Here is a 26,952-nt window from a genome sequence, read left to right as displayed (position 1 = left end):
AATTCTTATTTCTGCATACATTTGTAGATAGTTTTACTTCTGTTTGGGGTTTTTTCCCTTCTTCTGATCTTCCTGGTACCCCCCCCATTCCCCCCCCCCCATTATTTTAATTCTGGCAAGTAAACTATTTTGAGTGAATTTTCCCTTTCCAAAGATGGCTGGTGATGCCAACTTATAAATGCCATGAGCTTAACCCCAGGTCATTCTTAATTCTTGCTTCTCTTTCCCCAAGTGGTGCTGATGGTCTCCTGAAACTCTGGACAATAAAAAACAATGAGTGTGTGAAGACTTTAGATGCTCACGACAGCAAAGTATGGGCCTTGCATGCTAACAAGAAGGATGATACCGTGGTGACCGGCTCCACAGATTCACGGGTCTTATTGTGGAAGGTAGAACCTGCAAAGTTGGCTGATCTTAAGTTCCCAATTCTAGCCTGGCTTATCTGCTTTACCTTCTTTTTTTTCTTATTTTTGATTTTTATCATTCTCCTTATTAGGCTTCCCTAGGATTAAGTATTATTCACAAAAAGCGAAAGGATCCTGTCACAGTATTGATTCAATCTGTAATAAAGGGCTGCCATTTCTCAACGACATTGGTCAATGCTACTTGTTCATTTCTTCATGGAGCCAAGCCCATCAGTTTATCAATCTGTGCCATTGATTTAAAATTTGGAAACTAAAGTCATCCTGGAATTCCTCATTTCCCCACAAACATAGAGCTACGACTGAACAGATCTCATTGTGATACCTGTTAACTTGGTTGATGTTAATGGAAAGCCAGAGAAAAAGATTGGTTGATCTTAGGACCTGGGAAGTTTCACATGAATATAGATGGAACCTCAAATAATCTGGCCTATACAAAATAGAGCCAGAATCTTAAATTGAAACAAGCAAGTACTAGAGCGATACAAATTTGGTGTGATATACTCAGTATTTTATTTCCAAAAACTTTCTGCACAGCTGAACTTTTGAAAATCCCTTTGAAAGAGCTTTTCAGTGTTCTTGCATGAATACAACCAAATGCAAGCCAAATCTGCTTCTTGCAGCTATAGCAATAGTACCTAAACTTATATACCACCCAATAGTGCTTTACATCACCCTCTGGGTTGTTTTACAATGTTAGCATGTTTTCCCCAACAATCTGGGTCCTCATTTTACCGACCTTGGAAGGATGGAAGGCTGAGTCAATCTTGAGCCAGTCAGGTTCGAATTTCTGTAGACAGAGTCAGCCTGCAATATGCATTGTAACACTCCTCCACCAGGGCTCTTTCATGGCCACATTTTGCAAACCAGCATTCTCTGCTGGGTGTTACTATTGGTTACTTAGCTTGTTGCTTCTTTTGTGCAAAGCGCTGGAGTCTAGCAGTCGCCTCACTCACTTCGTTCTTTGCAGCTCTCTGCTAATCTGCAATCCAAGCGAACACAGCACTATTGAAGAAGGACAGATCTCTTAGGTATACACAATATGGGAAACTTACCAAATTTGTGACAGCTTGCAATATTAAATTCATAGATTTTTTAAATTAAGATTAAAAAGGACTCAACCAAGAAAGCAGTGTGTGTGTGTGTGTGTGTGTGTGTGTGTGTGTGTGTATGTATATATGTATATGTATATAGTTATTCGGGTTTTCTCCCGCGTAAAATTGGAGATGTCTTGGCGACGTTTCGATGAAGTCTCATTCGTCATCTTCAGTATTTTAGAATACTTGTAAGGATTGATCTTCTCATTCTAGGAGTGACTAATAGATTCTTTTGCACTTTTTGTGCAATAGTTTATCTGAAAGGCTCATTTTTGGATAGGTGCCAAGATAGCAACTGTAACATCAACTAAAATTCAGCTGTTAATCAATCCTCCAAGACTCTTCCAAGGAGGGATCCCTGAAGTCCAGTGGGCTGGTCTGAACTCCCCACTATTTAGTTCCACCATTTCCTCTTGTGTGGCTTTCATACTTAGGACTCCTCAACTTTAGAAAGAGTCAAGAACCACTGAGAGGATTTGATACCATATTTTCTTCCTGATTGTCTCCAACTTCAGAGGAGGAAATAGAAATAGAGATTAATCTGAGTCAGAACTTTTAACACTGCAAAGCAAATGTTGAACTTGATTTGTAGATGTGCAAATGTTTCAAATTCTGCTAGCAACTTTTATTGGTGTCATTCTATGGTTATACTGTAAATGTACTTCTGCCAGTAGAAGAATGGAAAGTTAGCTCTCTGGTCTAGTAGCACAAGAAGAAGCTGTCAGAAACAGTGAGACTTATTGTAGTAGTATTTTATGGGAAGACTCATTTTAATTACCTATATAGCCTGGAGACAACCAGGGGGTATCATTTAGACCCAGGATGGCAAACCTATGGCACGTGTGCCACAGGTGGCAGGCGGAGCCATTTGTCAGGGCACGCAAGGCCCTGCGTTCAGCCTTTTTTTAAAGCCATTTTTCGCCTTCCCCAGGCTCCAGAGGTTTTATAGGAGCCTGGGGAGTACGGAAACAGCCTCCCCCCCCCCCCCGAGGCCCTCCGGAGGCTTCAGGAGCTTCCCTGTAGCCTCCGAAGCGCAAAATCCGGCCCTACGGGCAAACCATTCAGGAATGGACTTCCGGTTTGCTCATAGGGCCAGTTTATGCCCTCCTGAGCCTTAAGGGCCACTTTGGAGGACGAAAAATGACCCAATGGACAAACCGGAAGTTCCAGTTTGCTCATAAGATCGTTTTTCATCCTCCGGAGCCTTCAGGAAAGCCTCCGGAAGGCCCTGAAGCTCCTGAAGCCTCTGGAGGGCCTCCAGGGGGGCGAGGGAGGCTGTTTTCACCCTCCTCAGGCTCCTATAAAGCCTCTGGAGCCTGGGGAGGGCAAAAACAGCATGGAAAAAATGGGGAGGGGAGTGCCTGTCATGCTCGCATGCACAGTGTGGGGCTCACGCATTGTATTATGGATGCAGCACGTCTGCACACGACCCACCCTGCACTCCCCCCACTTATGGCACGCAAGCCAAAAAAGGTTTGCCATCACTGATGTAGACCAAGCTGCCTAAAGACTAATCACTATAGGAAAAATATTAAAAGAGATAATTTAACTTACATCATAACATAATTAGAAAAAAATGTAATAGATATGTAATGAATTGGATTATAACCTACCAGAAGATCTCCTGAATGGTAGGTAGTCTGTATTTTTTTTAAATTAAATAATAAATTAATTAAACATTGAACCTTTTCATATAAAACATATTCATGTCGTTGAGCATGTTTCAGTCAGTCAGTATAGTCTTGGATTACTTAGTTAATTTTAAAAAGAGGGATTTTCATATTTCAATTCCAAATCTGAAGCCAGGTATTGGAGCCAAAGTGGTTGATTGAATTTTGTCTTCTGAGGCTGCTGAAAAGAAAGTGAGGATTGACAGACATTTTCTCCTCTGGTTTTGTACGTGCCTCAATCCAATTCCAAATTAGTTATTTGTAAAAGAGTCGATGCATCCTAATTACATCTTGTTTTAGAGCATTCCAGAGATGGAGAGATTCAAGATCAAGCGGCCTTCCAAGCGAGGGAGGAAGAATCAGTGCTTCCTCCAAGGAAATACGTTCAGGAAATGATGAAACAAATGTAGCAATACCTAGATAGTTTTCAGTCCTCCCTAATGGGATAACTTGGGCAATAATCAAATGGCTCAAATCACTATGTTAAATTTATTCTGTAAAAATTGTTGTTACTTTCTACAAGCAGCAAGAAAAACATTGATTAAGAGGAGATGCTGTCTTTCCAGCATCGTAACCTGCAAAGTAGAATCCTGAAGGGGAAAAGTGTTCAAACACCAGCCCCACCTGATTGTCTGGGGCTGCTAGAAAGCCACTGTCCAAAGTTCCTGCGGAGGGATGCTTACTGATGCCATTGCAGCTGATGAAGGGGGGAGGGGGTTGTCACATGCTCCCCATCTATTGGACAGGTCTATGGTCTGTTGCTTTCCTTCCAAAGCCATCCAAAGATTTTAAAACATAAAATCACTTCCAATATGTTCTAAAAGGTTCTTAAAATAATTTTACTCTGGATTCAGAATAATTGCTATTATTGACAAATTAATATGGTTGCACCTTTTCATGACTATGTGCCCAGCAGTTTGAAACAATATTGTGTTGTATGCATGGCTGTTGCTTTGGTTCCCAAAAGCTGGCAGGATCTCATGTGGTTGAAAGGTTTTATTCTCTTCTGAAGCACCAACCATTCCATTTGGCGATTTTTCTATTTGTGTTTCATGTCTCTGTCTGTTAAAAGGATGTCACTCAAACAGAACTTGAAGAAGAGCAAGCCAAGCAAGAGGAAGAGATCCTGAAGTGAGTATCCCCAAGCAGCATTTGAGCCTGTTTTCATCTGGCATCTTCTAGTCATTAGGCAAGAGGGGCCCTCGTCTCTGACTGGCACGGCAGCATTTGCTTTTCTCCGAGTTGATTCCATATAGTTGTATATTTGCATATAGTTAGCATTCTGAATGCTTAGAGATCTATGCTTTGCTTTTAGGTATTATGGAAAAGGCATATTCTCCTGTGTGCTGCTTGGGGAATCCAAGCATGGGTTAACTTTGTCCATTAGCCTAGAGACTGAGTTATGTAAATTGCTGACCACGCCTCCTCTGACCGGATGGGCTCAATTTCTTAACTCAGTCCAGCCGTAAGAGACGTATATCAATTCTTCTCCTGACTATTGAGACAAATTTATACCTTATTTTGGATTTTTTCGCTTGAGTGCATTTATTGGATTGGAGGAAGCTTGTTTATGGACAGGGGAGAGGCGGCAGTTCGCTGCCTGCCCAGTTCCCTCGTGCCTCGTTGACTCGCTCAGGTATTTGAATTGCCCTTGCTAATTGCTAGCTCATGGGGCTCTGATTGCAGGCTATTGGAGCCTCACAGGGCGTTGGCAACTGCCTTTCGTTGTGTTTTGGGCTTGGGATCAGGTCGCTGGTGTATGCCGGCTTGCAGAGTCCCTAGCCGCCAAACAGCTGTTTTTATCGGAGCCAGCAAACGATGGGGTCAACTCGCCGTGCGCGGCGTGGCTTTTTCCCCACCGCTACCCGGTGGGCCATTCTGAGGGCGCGATTTGCAGCGCTGGCCGTTTTATGGCTGGGAAAGCCAAGGAAGCACTTTTTCGTTCCCCGCTGATTTGAAATTTGGCGCCGGAGTTGCGACCGCCGTTTGGGGGCCGTTTGGAGCACAGGCGCCAAGGGGGTTGGGCGTTGCCTTCCCCACGCTTTGAAAGGAGATCGCTGACTCATCGGCCCTCCCTTTCTCATTCGCCTCGGCTTTGTTTACTCTGAGAGAGTTCCTGGCATTGCAGCTGACCACGAGGTCCTTTGTTTTGCAAGTGAACGCTGTGCTTTGAGCCCTTTGAGCCTTTTTGCATCTAATCATTGCAATGGCTGATCATTCTTCTCTGGGAGGTACAGTTGAGCCCTCTGTTGATAACCAGGGTACTGCCCAGGCGGGGGTTAGTTCGAGGCCTGGCAGGGCCGCATCTAGAACAACCAGCCAGAGGCCCAGGGAGGCCTCCGGGGCCCCTGATAAAAGCCACAAAAAGAAAGGTAAGTCTAAATCAACTTCCAAAGCTTCAGGGGAGGGCAGGGTTTCACCCCCCCGCGCCTTTACCTCAGCGCATTTCGCCTGTTCCCCAGTCAGCAGGGCATCAGACCTGGTCCCCGGATCGATCCCTCCCTGCTATTTCTGAAACTGGACTAGGGGGGGTGGGGCTCCAACCCCCCTCTGTATTGTCTTCTGTTTTGCCTGAGGCCCAGGCTGCTTCGGCCTTCTTGTTGCCTCGTGCTGGGCCTTCAGCTACATTTACTCCAACTGCTGCAGGCTTAAGGCCTATGGAAAGCTATGATCAGGGCCTATCCCCTGATATTTACCAGATGATCTCTGCAGCCATTTCCAGGGGGGTGGATGCCGAGCTGCTTCGAAGGCACCAGGCCCCGGTGATTGCTAGTTCACACAGTGGCCCTCCTATCCCACCTCCTCAGGTAGATCTGCCTGATCTGCAAGCAGGGCCTTCTTCTCCTCCTCCTCCCTCTACTTATAGTGAGGATTCGGCCTTGGTGGAGGAAGGGGAGCTGATTGATAGGGAGTTCTGTGATGATGAAGGCCTGATCTTTGATCAGCCTAATTCCTCTAGCCTATTTAGGCCTACTCTTTTCAAATCTTTATTGTTTAAAGCTAAGGCCACTACCCACATGGGAGGCTGCTTCCAAGGACAGTTCAGCTGTAGGCCTCGACACTACTGAGCGCCTCTTTGCAGAACCAGTCTCCTTGCAAGAAGTGATTCCTTCCCCAAAACTGTTCATGGATCTCATTCAGAAGCAATGGGATCAACCGACTGCGGTTACCCCGCCCAGCCATGGGGATAGGAAGTTGTACACTTCTACCCCTGACCTAGAAAACATTTTGCAATTCCCAACAGTAGATCTGCCAGTAGCCGCCCTGGCATCTCCTGCTCTGATTCCATCTGAAATCTCTGAGGGTTTGAAGGCAGAGGACCGTAAAGCTGAGACAGTAATTCGGAAGACTCATCAGGCTGCGGCCTGGGCCTTGCGTGCTGCTACTGCAGCATCGTTCTTTAATAGAACTTCTGTTCTCTGGCTTAAACAGTTGCAAGAGAGGCTATCCCCTGATGAAGTACGTCTTCACCAGGACGTTACTAAAATCATGGCTGCCTTGGAGTTTTCGGCGGATGCCACACTTAATGCTGCCAAGTTCGCTTCTTGCACTGTGGTGTCCAATGTGGCGTCTCATCACCTCTTGTGGCTTCGCCATTGGCAGGCCGACATTAAGTCTAAATGGCGCCTGGCATCCACGCCCTTCAAGGGCGGGGCTTTGTTTGGATCCATTCTTGATCCCATACTTATAGAGAACAGGGACAAGCGCAGGGTGCTTCCCTCTTCAGGGCGGCGCAATACCAGGCAGCAGCATCCATATAACAGAGGCCAGTCCTTTCGGGGAGGCTATTCTGGTTACTCAGCAGCCCCATTTGTTCCCAGTTACAACAGGGGGTTTCACCAGTCCCAGGACCACGACCAGGACCGTGGGGGGGGCAGGGATAGGGGGCGCCAATAGCATCAGACGCAATCCCACAACAGGAGGTCCTTTCGTGGCTCCGGGAACTGGTCCTTTCGGAGGTACCAGTGACTCGCAGGGGGACGAATCAGTGGGCGGGCGTCTGCTGGCCTTCGCTCATCAGTGGGCGGAAACCACCTCCGACGCCTGGGCCCTTCAGGTGGTGAGGCTGGGCCTCACACTAGAATTTCTCTCCATCCCCCCAAGACGGTTCATCAGGTGTCCCGCACCCAGGTGCTCAGTAAAGTGGCGTCTCATGGAAGCCGAAATACATCATCTCATCTCAATCAGTGCAATAGAACAAGTTCCCGCAGGGGAGGAAGGTCTAGGGTTTTACTCCATCCTCTTTCTGGTACCCTAAGGCTCAGGAGGGTGGCGAGCCATTCTAGATCTAAAAAGACTCAATTGGTACATCAAGTATCAGCGGTTCAAGATGCAGTCGTTAAAGAGCATTCTGGCATCCATCCGCCAGGGCGACATGATATCAATCGACATCAAGGAGGCGTACCTCCATGTGCCCATTCATCCAGCTCATCGACAGTTCCTTCGCTTCCAATTTGCGGGCCGTCATTTCCAGTACCGGGCCTTGCCTTTTGGCCTTTCATCAGCGCCCCGCACTTTTACCAAGCTCCTGGCGGTGGTAGCGGCTTCTCTTCGTTCGGTTCCGGTGAGAGTGAATTGCTATTTAGACGACATCTTGGTCCTGTCATCATCCCGGGACCAGGCCCTGTGGGATCTTCGGGTGACAATGAACTCCCTGCAGAGGCATGGGTTCGTCCTGAATCTTCCCAAGAGCCATCTGCAGCCAACTACATCGCTGCTTCACTTAGGGACCGTCATCAACTCCGCCACTTGCGAGGTCTTCCTGTCCCTGGAGAGGCGTCAGAGCATCCAACGTCTGGCAGCTCAAGTTTCAGCCTTACGACTCGTGCCCCTGGCCTTGCTTTCTCAGCTGTTAGGGAAAATGATTTCTTGCATCGACATCATTCCCTGGGCCAGGTTTCACGCACGACCACTCCAATGGTTCCTGCTTCCTTATCGAAAGTCTCACACCAGTCATTCTCAACTCAAGGTCCGTCTTTCACCCAAAGCCCTCAGATCCCTTCGATGGTGGGCGTCCTCCAAGATCCTCAAAGGATGCCCGTTCAAGGAACCGGAACAAATCCAGGTTACGACAGATGCCAGCCTGTTTGGATGGGGTGGCCATGCCCTAGATCGGGTGGCGCAAGGGCGTTGGTCGGACCGGGAGTTATCCAACAGCATCAATTGGCTAGAGCTGCGGGCCATCAGACTGGCCCTGCAAGAATTTTGGGACATTGTGACTCACAAACATGTACTGATTCTGACGGACAATGTGGCCTCCAAGGCGCATGTCAACCGCCAGGGGGGCACGCATTCCAGAGCCCTCATGATGGAGGCGGAGAAATTGGATCATTGGGCAGAGTCCAGACTGTTGTCCCTTCGAGCGGAACACATTTCGGGCGTAGCCAATGTCCAGGCGGATTGGCTGAGCAGAGCCACAGTGGATCATGCGGAGTGGCAGTTACATCCTGACCTCTTCCAGCAGATTTGCCTCCGGTTCGGCTGTCTGATGGTGGATCTGTTCACGCAACCTCACAATGCGCAGGTGCCCCGTTTCTTCTCCAGGTATGTGACTCCCGGATCGGAGGGAGTGGATGCCTTGCGCAGCCCGTAGCCGGCCGGCCTCCTTTACGCCTTCCCACCTCTTCCAGTAATCCCGGCGGTCATCCAGAAGATTCTCTTGGAGCGAGCGGAAGTCCTCCTGGTGGCTCCAATGTTGTCTCGGCGAACCTGGTATGCGGACCTGGTACACCTGTCGATCTCTCGCCCGTGGTGGATCCAGCTCCATCAGGGGACCCTCATTCATCCGAACCCCCAGTTGCTGCAATTAGCCGTGTGGCACGTGAGCGGACGATTCTGACGAACCTTCAGTATTCCAACGAAGTCATCACCACGGTTCAGGCGGCCCGTCGGCCTTCCACCACTCGAATTTACGAGGCTACCTGGCAGGCCTTCTGCAGGTGGTGCCGCCGGACGGGGGCAGACCCCCTCCAGGATTCGGTGCCCTGAGTGTTGGACTTTCTGCAATCTGGTCTTAATAAAGGTTTGGCACCCAATACGCTTCGCAGGCAGGTCACGGCCCTTGCCACAGTGATTGGGGGAGGTCAGGGGCGTTCCTTGTCATAGCATTCTCAAGTCAAGTCCTTCCTGAAAGGGGCGGCCAACATCCGACCTCCGACCGTGCACCGTTACCCTATTTGGGATCTGTCGTTGGTGCTCAGGGCATTTATGGACTCTCCTTTGGAACCTATTACTTCCATCAGTCTTCGTCTATTGACTCTTAAGACAGTGTTCTTGGTGGTGATTACATTGGCCAGGCGGGTTTCCGAGTTGGTGGCTCTGTCTGTTCGGGCGGATCTCTGCATATTTCACCCAAACAGGGTCGTTCTGCGCTTGGATCCAGCTTTTCTACCAAAAATCAACACGCTGTTCCACAGAGCTCAGGAGCTCGTCCTGCCGGACTTTTGTCCCAACCCTTCTCATCCGCAGGAGCGCCAATGGCATCACTTGGATGTTCGCAGGGTTCTTCGTCGTTACGTGAAACGTACAGTGTCCTTCAGGCGGTCTGAAGCACTCTTTGTTTCCTTTCAACCATCTTCCATGGGACAGAAAGTTTCTTCTCACACGATAGGGTGATGGTTGAAGGTGTGCATTGCTCTTGCCTATGACAATCAATCCCGGCAGGTCCCCAGGCGCATCACCCCTCACTCTACCAGAAGTGCGACTACTACGGCAGCCTGGGCCACGCAGGCCTCAGTGGAAGAAATCTGCAGAGCGGCCGCCTGGTCTACACCATCACCATTTATCAGACATTACAATGTTGATGTGTTTGCCTCGGCTGAGGCGTCCTTTGGGCGGCGTGTATTGCAACAGGTGCTCCCCCCTGCGGGGGACCCTGGCCAGCCTAGTTCCCGCCCTGGACCTTAATTGCTTTGGCATGTCCCATGCTTGGATTCCCCAAGCAGCACACAGGAGAACGACCGTTGACTTACCTGAACGGTCCTTCTATGTGTGCTGCGAGGGGAATCCAAACCCGCCCGCAGCTTCAGCTGGCCAGGGTGATTGTGACTTGAACTTGGATGTACTCATTGATGTGTCACCGGTCTGTGCTGGACGTTGTTTACTTGTACCTTGTGTTCATTCTGACAATGTTTATGTACCTTTTGGCTACGGCCTTTATTGCTACTGTTATTGTTACGTTATTGTTATTGTTCTTGTTATACTTCATTAAACAGCTGACTTCGCACGAAACTGAGCCCATCCGGTCAGAGGAGGCGTGGTCAGCAATTTACATAACTCAGTCTCTAGGCTAATGGACAAAGTTAACCCATGCTTGGATTCCCCTCGCAGCACACGTAGAAGGACCGTTCAGGTAAGTCAACGCTCGATTGTGCAAAGAGAAGTCTCTAAATTTCTTTTGGGAATCTGCCACGTGTTGTGTATATTTATTTTGAATGTGGTTATTTAGATAAAAATCAAGTTTCCAAATTGCATACAATTGGTGGCATCTAATTGCTTTTTAATATATTGCTTAATTCAGTGTTTTTCAACCTTTTTTGTGCAAAGGCACACTTTTTTCATGAAAAAAATCATGAGGCACACCACCATTAGAAAATGTTTAAAAAAATTAACTCTGTGCCTTTATTGACTATATATAAAGTGTTTTTCCCACGGCACACCTTACACTATGTCACGGCACACTAGTGTGCCACGGCACAGTGGTTGAAAAACACTGGCTTAATTAACTGCAATATAGGCTTGCAGGCTTGCCAATAAGATTATGAAAAGTATGAATTTGCATAAAATGTCTAATTCATTTGCCTGGTATGAAGGAATGCTATACTTGGACTAGGGAGCTTCCGCTAAAAAAAAACACTTGAACAATTTTCAAGTATGACAGCTTCTCAGCAATTCTTCATCTACCCAGGCAAGTGGCTACCCAAAGGGGTTATGTAGTTGATACTGACTGGGGCCCCGGTCCCGTTTGCCCAGTGTTGCTACCTCCATAATTCCCAGCACAATTGGATTGCGGAAAAGATGGACTTGATGCTTTTTTCCCCCCAGGTGGGAAAAAAGACTCACTACCAGCCCAAACAAAGTAGACAACACATTCTTAGGCATTTCAAATTAAGGGATTTGTTTTCAGAAGTGGAACCAGGCCTTACAGCAGAGCAACAGCCTTTGGCGTCTTTGCTTTTATGAAAATTTGGGGAAATCCTTGCTAAATTGCCCAGTGCCTTTTAAGTGTCTTTGCTGAATGACTATTAGAAAGGCAGCCATTCCCAACCTGTTGGGTTGGCAGAAGGGCATCATTTCTTGCTGCCACCTATCTCCATATTGCAGGCTTTGGTCAGTCAGTGGCTGTATGGGTGTATTTCCATAGGCCACTTTGTGTTTCAGTCAGATAAACTTTAAGGTTATGGTAAAAGCTAAATGGCCAACACAACAGAGGAATGGGGGTAGAACTCAGCTGACCCTGTGAGTCTAAGAATCTCAGCTGCCTTGGGTGGATTTGCTGCTTTCGGTTTAGCCCTGTGGCCCCAAAGCTCTAGCGGGCAGCTCCCAGCCCCCATTTGCATCTTCATCTCTTCCAGAGAGCAGGAGCTAGCTAATCTGCTGCACCAGAAGCAGTTCCTGAAGGCCCTGGGCGTGGCACTCTCCCTGGACCGGCCTCATACAGTGCTGACCGTCATCAAGGGTGAGATCTTGTTTCAGAGGCTTTCACTTTCCTCTGGCTTCAGCCTTCCAGTAGACCCCGCCCCCCCACCTACCCCGAGTCCCACTCAGTGGCCGGGCGCTGGACATCACACCGAAGGAGGACTTATCAGCCTCCATAGGCTTATTTCGAAGAGAGCCCAAACGTTACTTTTTCAAAGGGTTTTTAATTTTTCCCACATTTTTTAATAGAGTTGTTTTGTATATGAACCATCCAGAGATGTGATGGGGTGTCTATATAGATATGTGAATGTGCAGCTAGAATTACACTCTTAATATAATTGCTGGATGGGGAGGTATTCACTTGAAAGAACACAGTTGCTACCAGAATCTGCTACCTAATGGCCTTCCCCCCTATCCCATCCCCAAATGTTTGTTTGTGCCTCTTTGGGATGTGTTGCCATTGAGAGAGAGGGAAACCCCAAAAGAAAACATATTTAGAGAGCTACCAGCATCTTGGGCTAGATCTGAAAGTTTAGCGCAAGCGCAAATCTAAATGTTGCCAGAAAATCATGATTTTTAAAGCTATGGTAAATACACAGGAAGAGTAACATTTGTTCTATTTCATTAAATCCAATTAAATTTTGTTCTAAGATGACCCAATTTGGTTGTGATCTTATTTTCTTATGAAGTGTATATCTCCTGGGGCAACATCTAAAGGGACAACCAGGATTCTGAGTCCCAAAACATTGTACATCTTGATATACAGTACAAGGACGTCAAGGCTTGTAATTATATTATTATATAACTAGATATATAATTATATATTATAACTATATTGTCCTTGTAATGGCCTTTAAGGACATTAATATTAAGAGAGATCCGCAGCATATTACATTTACTCAGGTGAGGATGGTAACAATTTGCAGCCTGACTATGCAATCACATCACTGGTGTTCAAAGGTACAATAGGCCTCTGGGAGCTATTTGGCACCTGAGTTTGGAATCCTGATGGCCACCCTGCCATCATCGCATTTTGGATGCTTGGTAACCGACTTACATTTGCAGAGTCCTGCAGCTGCTGATCACAGTTTTCAAGGTTTGGGGGCTGTTTTCAGCATTTACTTCTGGTTTATAGCAAAAGACACCCATTGTGTATAATGGATTCATTTAATGACCATCACAAATATGGTCATAAATTTGGGTGTGGTCACATGGCAATGACTGCCAGACTTATGACCATAATTCCAGGCTCAATTACAGTTGTAGATCAAGGTTTGTGGTTTGTCCAAGGGAGCCATGAGAGAATGAGGGAGGGAGGGGGTCTTCCTCAGGAGAGAGCAGGATCACAGGTGGAGGGGGTCATTTTTGTCCCATTGTTTTTGCCCAGCGGGAATTTGATCATGATCTTGTCTCCCTCAGCCATCCTAAAGGAGCCCAGGGGAAAAGAAGACTTGGCAAAGAATTTGATGAAGTTGCGGAAGGACCAAAAGGGTCAGTATGCATCCCAGTTGGCCCCCCTTCTGTGTGCACATGGGTTTTTTTATGTGTACAGGTGCATGCAGGCATCTCTGTGTGTTTACAAAAGACAAACTAGGCAGGTCATAGGAGGAAGGTCTCGGTCCAGACTTCTTTCTTTTTATTGAAAATTGACCCTTTAGAGGGTCACAGTGTGGTATAGTGGTTACGATATCAGGCTGGAGAAAAGGACACTGTGAGTTATAGTCCTACATTAGATAAAATCCAGCTAGGTGACCTTGGACTGGAGTCACTCAGCTTTAACCAAGACTGGATAGCAAACCTCTTCTGAAAAAAACTTGCAAAGATAGGACTTGTCCAGGCAATCAGACTTGGTTGAACAGAAGGGGCAATAATCCCTTTGGAACAAAAGACCATTGAGCAGCTTGACCTTTGCCCCCTTCTTTTTTCTGGTTAAATACTCCCACTCCCACTCCTGGCATTTTTTTCTCCTGACTAGAGACAAGAAGTCAGCCCACTTACCTATTTTCCTTCACAGATAGAACAGTTCTCCTGGGGACTTCCTCCTCTAGTCAAGAAACTCAGACTAAGGAGCTTTGCCTTTCACAGCCAGGAAACATTAATCCAGCTGGAAGAATGCCACTCTTTTTCTTTTTTTATTTAGTATTTTTATTTAAAAAAAATAGAGGTGCAACAAAAAAACCTAATATAAACTAAAAATAGGAATAAAAATAAATGGCACAGAAAAAGGAAAAGAGAAAAGAAAGAAAAAAATGAGTATAGTAAAGAAAATGAAAAGAAATATATAAATAAATGACTTCTTCCACAAGTATAAAAGATTTTAATAACTTATCACCTTTTCTGAAAATGAAACAAATCTCCTTTTCCCATCTCTTATCTATAAACAAACCCTTAAAAGCTCATCATTTCAGTCCTGATCACCAAAAGTCCATTAAGGGCACATATCTATTTTAAATGTGATCAAATAAACCAATTTTATATTCATTCTTTTTAACAATCTTGATCTTTAGTTCCTTTAAATTAATATTCTAGAACCTAGTTTATTTTTATTTTTTCTGTTCCTTTTCACAAAATTATTCAAAGCTTTAACAATTCATTTATGTAGGAAAATTATCCAGGTCCCTTTTAATTATTAAGACATCAGCAGCATTCTTTTGTGTATCCAGAGTAGCATCTTTTTACATATTATTCTTGTAGCCTGTCATTTATAAATCCATTTTCAGATCAGTCTCAGGCCTCAGCCTTGTCTGATAAAATTTGTTTCTCTTCTATAACATATTTTAAATACTATATTTAGAGGCCGACACTTAATATTAACTCAACATACTTCAGTGTGAGAGTGAGCTTGCATTGGGAATACAAGCATTCTCACAATCCGATGGACCACTTCACGAATTCTAATTCCTAGGCTGCTTTGGCAATGAGACACACACGCAAACTGCAGGCTGGGTGAAAATGGTGGTTTCTGGTTAGACCAGAACACTTTTATTAGGAAAGTTCAAAGGAAGCTAGTCAGCAGTTAATTCAAAACAAAGGATCTCACAGTATGTTACAAATCACTTCTTGATTATACATTCCGGCAGAGAAGCAGGGAGGAGGGACAAAAGGTACTCTTTGATAAGGGGAAATGAGGAGGTATGGAATTGTAAAACGCATCCTGATAAGGAGAGCAGGAAGGAGGAACAAACGGTCTTAGAATTGTAAATCATACAGAGAGCTACATTAGGCATATGGAGATGACTGATTTGTTACACGAGGCGGCAAAAGGATGCAAGGCTAATTCTGTGTGTTTATATCTCAGATAATAGAGGCCTCTCATCTCTGTGTGTATCTGTGTATTGCTATTCACATAGACACCCGAAATGAATTCGGCTTCCTTATCTAAACTTTCCCAGGACTGTTCTTCCCATATGGCTCTTAGCAAATGTTCGCTGGGATGCCTTTGATCCAGATAGAATTGATCCAGATATTCTATCCTATCCTATTGATCCCAGCTAATTTCACCCAGCCAATTATGGGGTAATTTCCCACACTTCAGTGTGTTGAATGGTAAAATATTTTGCTTCATATTGTACTTGTTAGTCAAATGTAAGTGTTCTTTTTCTTTAATTGTAATCTTTAGTTCCTTCTAGTTTCCTCTAGTCTCCAACTTTCAAAGCCTCATTGTCAGCCTCCGCTTGCTGCTGCTTTGGCTGCCATTGAAATGGGAGGTGGGGCATGGTATCTGGGAGGGGAATCATTGTATGCTGGAGGAAGTTTCTAGAACTGTTCTGACCACCTTACTGTGCATATGGAAGAAGGGAGTTTCCCGCCAAGGCCAACTGTCCAGCATTCCATCCTGATGAGGATTTTTGAAGTTATCTCCCACCTGACAGTTGGGTGCATTATAATTGGACTATGAACGGGGGTGCCAAGGGGAGGGGATTGAATTGTGCTTGATATTATCCGCTTTCGCGCCTAATTAACCAGACTCAGCTTTGCTTTGCAACTGTTCATTTATAATTAGTAAAAGTACACTTGATTTCAATTCAAATGGAGTCGAGTGGTTTCTTTCCTGATTACTGAATGAAGTCAATGCTGACACTCATTGTATTACGTTTCAAAACTTCAAGTTGGTTCAAAATGCAGCAGTCCGCATACTTCTGCACAAGTTGAGATTTGTGCCTGTAGCACCCTTTTTATGGTACCTGCATCAGTTATTGATTAGCAATTTAAGGGGCTATTTTTAGGCTTACTCCTTTAAAGAACTACTCCAGCCCACCGGAGCAGGAAGGCACGGTATGTTGCAGATGCCATCTATTAGGGAAGTGAGACTAAGGAAAAAGTCCTCTTCTGTGGGGGCTCCCTCCCTTTGGAATACCATTTCCCTGGCGATACCCTCCCCCCAACTTTCTATTTTTCTGGGAAGCCCTGAACACATGGAGACCCTTAGTTGATATGGAGCCAATAAGGCGGCTGGTGTGATTGTGTGGTTGCTGTCATGGGGGCTGGACGGTGGAGTGGTAAGTTTATGGATTATTACGTGGTAAAATGTTCATATAGTAAGCTGCCTGGAGTCATCTTGTGTGAGTTAACTGGCCATGTTTGCTTGTTTGTTTGCTTGCTTGCTTGTTTGATAAAGCAGGTAGGTCAGAAGCACCTAATCTCACCACCCTTCACAGGGCAGGTATGAACTCAGCAGGCCCTCATTCTTAATGTGTCTTTCTTGTGCTTTTTTCCCCAAGAGGCAATTCTGAAGTTTTCCATCACATGGAACACCAACACACGGAACTGCCACGAGGCCCAGGCAGTGGTGGAGAGCCTCCTCAAACAGGAGACTCCAGAGGACCTTTTGAAGTACGAAGGGATCAAAACTGCCGTGGAGTCTCTCCTGCCCTACACAGGCAAGTGGCTCTTCTTCCGACTTCATCAGTAAATGATGGTCCTTCTTTCTCCAAGAAATCTGCTCTTAAATCGGATGAAACGGCTTTGACTTTTAACAGTTGAAATGTACATTTGATATTTTGGGAAATGCACATAAGTTCTTTGTGTGAGCTCAGGCTCAGTTTTTAGTGACAGCCTTATCACAAGCACAATTCTGATTGGTCTGCAGGTCTGGGCTCTTCATCACGTTTCTACTTTTCAGCCCATTGTGGCTCATCTTCAAAGTGGGGCCTGACATTTGGGTACCTTACATTGTCTGAAGCAAACAATATATGTGGGACAATGACACACACACATGCACACATCCCAGTCCCATTTTCAGCCTTTCGGGTCAAGAGAATTTTCAGGGGGCGGGTCCTGATTTCCTCTTATATCATCCGGCTGCTCACTGGGACTCGATGCAATAGCAGTAGACTTATATACCGCTTCATAGGGCTTTCAGCCCTCTCTAAGCGGTTTACAGAGAGTCAGCATATTGCCCCCAACAATCTGGGTCCTCATTTTACCCACCTCGGAAGGATGGAAGGCTGAGTCAACCCTGAGCCGGTGAGATTTGAACCGCTGAACTGCTGATCTAGCATTAGCCTGCAGTGCTGCATTTAACCACTGCGCCACCTTGGCTCATGCAAATTGGCTATTTCCGAAGTGAGGTGTGGGAGGAGTAACCAATGGGTATTAACCCAGCCCTTTTGCCTAGGAGACTGAGGTAATCTTTCGAGGCCACACCTACGTTCCTCCTTCTGACCTCCCCAGATTAACCTCAGTCTCCGGCCTGAAAGGAGTGTTACTCTGACTCTCCCTTCACTTCGAAGACTCAGGAGTTTTTTTCTACAGGATTCATTCACAGCCAAAGGATTTTACCTTAGATTTCTTCTGCTTCGATACACCCCTCCTCTGCCGTGCTCAGCGCTGCTGGATTCCAAGCCTCGTCACTTGCTAGCATGCGCGCGTGCCCCGAGCATAAGAGGGGGAGGAAGCCTCCGCGCGGCCTCACAAGGGGCCGACGAAGACCAGCGAGGCCCGGGGATCCCTCGGAGATCGCTCCAACTCTCCCCAGCTCCAGGAGGAGGCTCGGACCGCAGGTCGGCAGTCGCCATCTTGCCGCCGCCATTTTGAGCACATGAATGAGCGCGTGATCGGCGTTCTCCTATGGACGCCGAAAGCACTCAAAAGGCACCAGCGAAGCCAGAAGAGGCTTCCTTTAGGACCAACTCCGCCGGTGATCCGGGGAGGGATCCAGAGCGGTGCCTGCCGGTAGTCCAGGCCGCAGAGCAGCAGCAGAAGAGAGAAGAAAGTGGATTCAGGGACAGAAGACTGAATCTGATCCTTTAAAGCCGGCTGCGGAAAGGAGGAGGTTGGTGGTCACCGCAACTGTGAGTACATGGCGGGGGTGGCAAGGAACAGGGATGCCAGGCCTAGATCCCCAGGGGGTGTGGATCCGGACGAGGGGACCTCTGGGGGAGTCTCCCCGGCTCCCAGGGGGAGATCCCCAACTAGGAGGGACAAAGCCAAGGCCCCAAGAAAGCAGCCCCTAGGAAGGAGGTTAGGACGACCAGGGCCTCAACCAGAAGATTCAGGGCTACCATCAGCCCTTCCCCCTTCAGGTCCCGATCCCCCCACAGGCTTCCAGTCCTGGATGAGACCCGGGCAGCATCCCCTGGTTCTCCAAGGGGCTCAGGCAGAGGGCACAGCTCCCTATCGCCCCCCCCTATCGCCTGCACCTCCAGCGGAGTCGAGGGCTGATCCATTTGGGCGCAGGGCTCCCAGTCCAGCTAGGCATCGGTTGGCTCCTCTATCCCCTGACCCCAGGGAATATCCCCAGCCACCAGAGCTCCAGCCTGCCTTACCCGAGCTCAGCAATAGTTTTCAGGAGATGCTAGCTAGGGCCTTAGCCCAAGTGATGGCCTCTGGGATAAACCAGCAGCCTCAGAGCTCCAGGAGCAGGGCCCCCCAGGAGCACTCCAGGGGCCACCAGGACCACCCAGTACATCGGCTGCCAGAGAAGCCAGGTCCCCCTCCCCCTCTGCAAGTGAGGCTTCCGATTTAGAGGAGGGAGAGTTGAAGGAGGTGGGGTTCTCTGAGGATGATGACCCCCAGGTCGAGGACGACTCCACCGTCGCTGGCCTTCCCCCCCCCCTTCCTTATTTAGCTCCTTGCTCCGTAAGGCAAGTGCCACAGCAGACCTGGACCCCCCCACAGATCCTAAGCCTGTGTCCGAAACGCCTAGCACTAGCAAGGGCAAGAGGAAGAAAGGGCCCTTCCATAGACTACCTGTGGCTAAGGAGGAGATCCCCACGCCAGAGATGTTTCTAGAGGTGCTCAAATCTCAGTGGGTGAAGCCAGGGTCTTTTTCCACTCCAGGGGGAAATTAGAGGAAATTCTATAACCTTAACCCGACCTTTGCTCAAGCTCTCCAGATTCCTGAGGTGGACAACCCGGTTGCCACCCTAGCCTCAGCATCAGCAGTGATCACAAGGGACATCGCCAGCTGTCTCAAGGCAGAGGACAAGAAGGCAGACATCGTGCTGCGCAAGACGTTCCAGGCTATAACATGGGCCATTAGGGCGGCTGCTTCGGCCTCTTTTTTCAACAGGTCCACGGTCCTGTGGTCGGAACAGCTGAGGGACAGGACTCCGGCCTCAGAGGTTCATTTGTTGCAGGACATCTCCAAGATCCTGGCAGCCACGCAGTTCTCGGCGAATGCCACCCTGGACGCAGTTAAGTATGCGTCTCGGGCAATGTCATCTTCAGTGGCGTCTAGGCGCCTGCTGTGGTTACGCCATTGGCAGGCAGAGTCCTGGGTGAAGTGGCACTTAACAGGAGCAGACTACACCGGTGATAAGCTGTTCGGAACTGCGCTGGATCCTATCCTGGTGGAGGATAAGAACAAGCGGAAGGTCTTCCCAGTGATTACCAGACTCTCAGACTTCCAGCATGCTCCATATCCCAGGAGAACCTCGTACAGGCCGCCTGAAGTGGAGACCCAGAACCAGAGGTACCAGAACCCCAGGTTCCACAGGCAGGGGGATAGGCAGTTCCATAGAGACAGGTTCAGAGGCCAGCAGCAGGGCAAGCGGCCCTTTCGAGGAGGAGGCGGTCGCCCCTTCTGCAAGTTCAAGTGATCCGTCCGCGGATCACCCTATTGGCGGTCGCCTCTCCCTTTTCGCGGATGCCTGGGAACGAGTCCCTCGGATGAGTGGGTCCTTCAGATTGTAAGGCTCGGGCTACAGTTGGAGTTTCGCTCACTCCCCCTAGTAGGTTCCGCACCTTCGCCTCCTCCACAGATCCGACCAAATGGGCCCTTAAGGCCAAGGCCATCAAACACCTGTTAGAGATCAGGGCCATTGAAAGGGTCCCAGAGGGGGAGAAGGGCTCCGGTTTCTACTCAAACCTATTCCTAGTCCCCAAGAGTTCAGAGGGGTGGAGAGCCATCCTGGATCTTAAACTCCTCAATTCCAGGGTGATCTACCACAAGTTTAAGATGGCCTCCTTAAAATCCATCTTAGAGGGCATCCGACCAAGCGATTTCCTGGCCTACCTTCACATCAGAATCGCCCCGGAACACTGCAGATTTCTTAGGTTTTCTCACGAGGGCAACCACTTCCAATCCAGGGTTCTTCCCTTTGGGCTGGCCTCAGCCCCCAGGATCTTCACCAAGGTGTTGGCTGCCGCCGCAGGCCACCTGCGCTCCTTCCCTGTCCGCCTGTTCTGTTATTTAGACGACATCCTCGTCTTAATTAGGTCCCCAGAATCTGCCAAGCAGGATTTGGGGACCACCATTGACACCCTCAGGGCCCTGGGATTCTCCATCAACTTGGAGAAGAGTCATCTGGTTCCATCCACCAGACTCCAGCACCTAGGATCCATTATAGATTCAGTTGCTGGGGAGGTCTTCCTTTCCCAAGATCAAAAGGACAGCATTATACAACTGGTTCATGAGGTTTGCAAGTTACGCTCTGTCCCTGTAGTTCTTCTTTCCAGGCTCCTGGGGAAATTCATCTCTTGCATAGGGATCATGCCGTGGGCCCGACTACACGCCAGGGAGCTCCAGTGGTTCCTACTCCCATATCAGAGAGCCGGGACGAGCGACACCAGTTTCAAGGTTCGGGTGTCACCTCAGGTGCTGCTTTCGCTCTGTTGGTGGCTGTCCCCAGCATTGAACAAGGGATGCCTCTTCAGAGAACCAGCAAGAAGGGTCCTCACCACGGACGCAAGCCTCTTTGGCTGGGGAGCTCACCTGGAGATCCATTCACCTGGCCCTTCGTCACTTCAAGAGCACGGTGACCGGGCATCATGTCCTCATCCTGACGGACAACGTGGTGGCCAAGGCCCATGTGAACAGACAGGGCGGCACCCATTCCAAGGCACTTTGCGACGAGGCCCTGCGACTGGGGAACTGGGCAGAGAGACATCTCCAGTCCATCAGAGCGGAGCACATCTCCGGGACAGAGAACCAGCAGACAGATTGGCTCAGCAGCGAGATGATTGACAACGGGAAATGGCAGCTTCATCCCTCCATCTTCCGACAGATCTGTGAGAGGTTCGGACACCCGATGGTGGATCTCTTTGCGACCCCGGAGAACGCCCAGCTGCCAGGATTCATATCACGGTTCCCGGCCAAGGGGGCCATGGACACAGACGCCCTTCGATGCAGATGGCCACCAGGTCTTCTCTACGCCTTTCCCCCCCCTTCCTCTCATTCACGGGGTTCTGAGGAGGGTGGTGTCAGAGGAAGCGGAGGTCATTCTAGTGGCTCCCTTCTGGCCTCGCCGTCCCTGGCTAGCAGACCTAGTGGATCTGTCCTCAGCCCCCCACTGGAGGATCCCAGCGGGGGACATGTCCCTACACCAGGGTCCCTGGAGCATCCAGATCCGGAGTGGCTTCATCTGACCGTCTGGCGATTGAGCGGGAGCAGCTGAGGGAGGCTCATTTTTCCGAGAAAGTCATCAAGACCGTGGAGGCGTCCAGGAGACAGTCCACCACTCGTATTTACAACACCTCCTGGGTGACCTTCGCTGACTGGTGCCAAGCTAAGGGTCTCCGGCCAGCTTCCGCCTCTGTCCCACAGGTTCTGGACTTCCTCCAGGAAGGACTAGAGAAGGGTTTGGCCCCTAGCACCCTTAGAAGACAGGTCTCCGCCCTTTCCACGGTCCTGGGGTGGGTGGGTGAATGCTCTTCCCTTATCCCAACATTTGGTCCTAAGGCGCTTCCTCAAGGGTGTGGTGAATCTGAAACCCTCAGTGGTCCATCGATTCCCCATCTGGGACCTACCCACGGTCCTCCAGGCCTTGACAGAGGCACCATTTGAACCTTTGAGGGAGGTTTCCCTTCAGTTTCTGACCCTTAAGGTCGTCTTCCTGGTTGCAATCACCTCAGCCAGGAGAGTATCTGAGATCAACGCTCTCTCCAGCAGAGCGGATCTCTGCACCTTTCTAGAGAACCGGGTCATCCTCAGACTGGACCCTGCGTTCATGCCCAAGATCAACTCCCCGTTCCACAGGGCCCTAGAGATAGTACTGCCGGATTTCTGTCCGCAACCCTCCAGGGATAGGGAGAGATCCTGGCACAAATTGGATGTCAGAAGGGCCTTGCGCATTTACCTGAAGCGCACGGCCCCCTTTAGGCATTCGGAAGCCCTCTTCGTATCCTATCAGCCATCCCCCTGAGGGGCCAGGGTTTCCCCGGCCACCATTAGCAGGTGGATTAGAGCGGCCATATCTCAGGCCTACGGGGCACGGGGACTTCAGGTCCCAGAGGGCATCACAGCGCACTCCACCAGAAGTGCGGCCACCTCAGCAGCCTGGTCCACCCAGGCACCCATAGAGGAGATATGCCGGGCTGCAGCCTGGTCTTCTCCCTTGCCTTTCATTAGGCATTATCGGCTAGACGCTTACGCCTCTGCGGAAGCTGCCTTCGGCAGGAGGGTGTTACAGGGAGTCCTTGACTCTCCGGGGGCTCAGGCCCATTAACTCCCTCCCAGGACATTTAGCTTTGGTATGTCCCATTGGTTACTCCTCCCACACCTCACTTCGGAAACTGGCAGGTGGTCTTACCTGAACTGCATGTTTCGAAGAAGGTGTGAGAGGAGTCACTCCCCCGCCCCCCGGGTGTAGGGCGCCCTGCGCCAAGGGGGCCTGAATTAGCTCAATGGTCAAGCAATAGTAGACAGGAAGGATGTGTGTTGTGCTGTTCTTTGTCTGTCCTTCCTTTCAGGTGCTCTGCTACGATCCATTGGTTAATCTGGGGAGGTCAGAAGGAGGAACGTAGGTGTGGCCTCGAAAGATTACCTCAGTCTCCTAGGCAAAAGGGCTGGGTTAATACCCATTGGTTACTCCTCCCACACCTTCTTCGAAACATGCAGTTCAGGTAAGACCAACTGCCATTTTCTGTCAGGCAGAAATTAGTTCCTGCATCATCCTGAACCTGGTTTTAGGGTGGGTGTGCATGCAAGTGTGAGCTCTTCAGAGGCCAAAGGGGGCCTTTGAGCAGGGGTGAGTTGCTACCGGTTTTACTAGTTTGCAACCCCCACACGCGCCTGACACGCACTGTGCGCACATGCACTACTCAATGTAAGTTGTTCTTTGTGCATGCACAGAACAATTTACAATGAACTGTGCAGTCATTACAGACCAAAAATAGTGGCGGCCCAGCAGCGGTGAAGGAACTGTTTCAGAGGCGTGGCAGGCCTGGGTCACTGCCAGTTCTGCGACCCAGGCCTGAATTCCACTACCGGTTCGGCCGAACTGGGAACAACCCACCTCTGCCTTAGAGTATAGATGAGTGCTGATCCTTCCAGGAAGGCCTCACCAAGGTAGAAAAATCCTTCCATGTAATCTTCTCTAGACCCAAGCCCCCCCGCCCCCCCTTCCTGTAGCTCCGGGCAAAAGGGAAATTCCCAAACCCTTAAATGACAGCTGGGGGACTGAGCTCTGTCCAAGAAAGCAAAGATTAGGGTGTTTCATTATTATGTGAGCGGGTGTCACTTCCAATTTTCCTGGTGAGCCTGCAGCATCTTATTATGTTGCTTTGAATATGAAGCTAAAAGTTTCTCTGCTGAGGATTACCCCCCCCCCCCCTCAGCCTTGGAAAAGGTTCCCGAATGGCTGCATTTGTCTTAATCCTCAGCTGGTTCAGCAAAGGTTGGAAGACATTCTGGGTCCAACACATTTGAAGGATGTCAATGAAGAAAGATGCAGGGACATCCACACCAGTAAGAAGTTGGAATGGTGGCTTTGACCATGAACTGAAGCCGTGCATATTTTATCAATTCAGACTATTAGCTCATAGGATCTAAATTAACAAAATTATAATTATGTGACTAAATAAGAAATTGCTTAGAAATATGTGACCATGGAACAGTTCATAGAAATTTGATCAAGTTGATTGACAATTCTTTACTCCTTGTTGGAAAAATTGAGTTCAGATATTGACAAGAGACAGCCATGTCTTCTACAATGCACCAGGTTATTTATTTTTGCCCTCTGCTTAAAGTGTCTCTTGGTTATAGTGGAATTTCTACAGGAAAAATATTGTAGTTGCAGAGTTATTGTCTGGTCTGCTCTATTCAACTCCTAGGAAAGAAAAACCCTTCAATCAATAGATTTAGGGAAAAGGTATTTTTACTGCCTTTGTTAATCCAGGCAAGATCTGAGGCAAAACCATGTGAAACAACCCCGAGAAACCCCCCCCCACTTGTAACTAGGCAACCAGAGTTCAAACAATGGCCAAAAGTCTTTGATTCGGGTGAATCGTCTCTGGCTGCTGCATACCAGAGCTTGAAGAAATGGCCTTGGACAGATAAGCAAAATGCAAGCTGGCCATTGCAAAGCCTGATGAAAAGTTTACACTGTCTCCTCCTGCATGCTTCCCCCTCCCCACATGTGCTCATTGCTCCCCTCCTCCCCTTGGCAGCTGACAGCAAGCAAGCGAAGAAGGAGGCTGCCATCCGTGCCCACTCCCTTTATAGGGCTTTAACCCTATAAGAAAGAAAAACACAAAATAACACATCAGCACAGAAGGTCATTGACACATTCAGGCTTTTCAGGGCATTTTCGGTGAAAGTTTTGGAGGAGTTTAGGAACTCAGAAATGTTTAGCACCCACCCATTCGGACTGTGCAGAGGGAAAATGTTTCTCACATGCAGCCAGGTGTTGGGCCCCGCCTCTATGTTTCTTTGAATCCAGAATTTCCTTCCTTTCCAAATTCTGTTCTCTTCTTCCATTAAAATGGGCCCAGGAGGGGCATCAGGTGCAGGGCAAAGAGGCGACACAGTTTCAGGTTTCAAAAAGCTGCAGTGAAACCCAGGTGAATACGCTGAGATTCTTAGGCAACACCATTGCACAGTGAGTGGATTAATTACCCTAGCAAAGGGGAATGGCCCCACAAATTTAGGTCGAAGGTTCTTCAACGCTTGGGTGCACTGTGAATATTTCATGGAGCGGTAAACTCTGCCACCCTCTTTAAAATCTTTTTGTCTGCTTGTTTCTATTATGCCTGACATGCATCTTCCAGTGCTTTGTGGGTACCGGCCAAGTGCTCTGGACTTGGGCTGTCCACTCCGCTAGGGAGGGAACTTGAGGTTTTTCTTGGGGCAGCTCTGGCATAGCTACAAAATTCTGACCAGAGGCCACATTAAATGGGGTGAACCCTGTACTGTTATGCACAGAATTGTTGTAGGCTACCTTGCCAAAAGTAAAAGGTCAGCCCAATTGTCCTAAACAAAGATGGTTAGGGGGCTGGAGACTAAAACATATGAAGAATGGTTGCAAGAACTGGGCATGACTAGTCTAGGGAAGAGAAGGACCAGGGGAGACACGATAGCAGTTTTCCAATATTTCAGGAGCTGCCACAGAGCGGAGGGGGCGGCAAGCTATTTTCCAAAGCACCCAAAGGTCAGACAAGGAACAATAGATGGAAACTAATCAAGGGGAGATTCAACTTAGAAATAAGGATAAATTTTCTGACAATGAGAATAATCAACCAATGGAGCAGAAGTTGCCTTCGGAAGTTGTGGGAGCTTCATCACTGGAAGCTTTTCAAGACGAGACTGGATTATCATCTGGCAGCCACATTTCCTACCTCTTGTCACTCATGGAGGTAGCCAAGCCTCCTTAATGCCGCCACCACTGAGAGCATTACCTTAACTCCACCTGAGATTGCCTTTCATTGCATGTTATCAAAAGAGTGGGAAGCAATCTTCCCATGCAAGAACGTGATAAATTTAGTCCCAGCCTTAAAAACCACAACTTCCAGTGAGGCTGAGTAGGTAACAGCTGTCCTTGCCTGCCTCCTTAGTTTTCATTCCCTTTTTCCTCTTTGCAGAACGCCACTTCCAGAGGCTGGGCCGGCTACTCCAGGCCTCCATGTTCCTCGATTTCATGTGGCAAAACATGAGGCTGGCTGAGGCTCCCAGGTGGGACGAAGAGATGGAGACATGACGGATGAAGCTCATCTGCCAGTACTTGTCCACAGTTTGACACTCCCTCACCAACAATGTTTAAAAGAATACTTTATATAATAAATACATACTTAGTTGTATAAATAAACTTGTATCTCATTTGCTGGACCATACAATTTCTCCACCCCAGTGTCTTAAAAAAATAATACACTTAATTCCTTAACAATACTGATGAACTAATCTACATAGTTTCACAGTCACCTTTTGGGAGGGTGGTGGACAGCGTAGCTTAGTTCAACAAGCTTGCTGAGCCCTGATTGCTCTTCACCATAGATGATTGAACAAGCCACAGTTGGTATGGTTAGAACAAAATATTAAGGCTAAACCAAACCAACCAACCATCCAGTAGAGTGCATGAATCAGGTCTCGCAGGAAGGATAGTTTGGAGATCCAGGAGGACAACTAAGCCTCTGCTGGTCTGACTGTCCTCAGGGATGGTTGTAAATTTTGGGTGGGATGAAGCAGATGGGGATACAGGCGAAGGGGTTTGTCTTGCTATACCTGCTCCCATCTCTTGCAGCTGTGATGAACAAGAGCTTGCAGCGTGCCTCACAGTAAGGATGCAATAACCTTTAGCTTAATACCAGCTTAGCCCCAAAACAGGATGAAGTTGAGGAAGAAACTCAAGATTCCTCACTTGGATTCTCGCTGTTATAAGAAAAGGGTGGGTAGAGAGCATCTTGCTCAGGCTTTCAAAGTTCCGTTATTACACCCTTTAGCAATAAAGGAGAGTTCCAATAGTCCTTCCA

General features: G+C 48.3%; 1 protein-coding gene across 1 annotated transcript in view; it reads left to right on the top strand.

The window, feature by feature from the left end:
- The window catches only part of TBL3 (transducin beta like 3), a 47,643-nt gene extending 21,352 nt beyond the window's left edge, over positions 1–26,291 (top strand). The window contains exons 17-22 of the mRNA XM_087728548.1: positions 233–389; positions 4,262–4,320; positions 11,763–11,866; positions 13,246–13,317; positions 16,548–16,706; positions 26,068–26,291. Of these exons, the coding sequence (XP_087584674.1) occupies positions 233–389; positions 4,262–4,320; positions 11,763–11,866; positions 13,246–13,317; positions 16,548–16,706; positions 26,068–26,183 (667 nt within the window). The 3' untranslated portion in view covers positions 26,184–26,291. The remainder of the gene's footprint in view (positions 1–232; positions 390–4,261; positions 4,321–11,762; positions 11,867–13,245; positions 13,318–16,547; positions 16,707–26,067) is intronic.
- The last annotated feature ends 661 nt before the right edge of the window (positions 26,292–26,952 follow it).

Source organism: Thamnophis sirtalis, unplaced genomic scaffold, assembly GCF_051295495.1.
Source record: "Thamnophis sirtalis isolate CommonGarterSnake01/CBP01778 unplaced genomic scaffold, rThaSir2_p1.2 scaffold_14, whole genome shotgun sequence".
In the NCBI taxonomy this organism is placed as follows: Eukaryota; Metazoa; Chordata; class Lepidosauria; order Squamata; family Natricidae; genus Thamnophis; species Thamnophis sirtalis.
The sequence above is the reverse complement of the archived record's forward strand: the minus strand, read 5'-3'. Positions and strand labels throughout refer to the sequence as shown.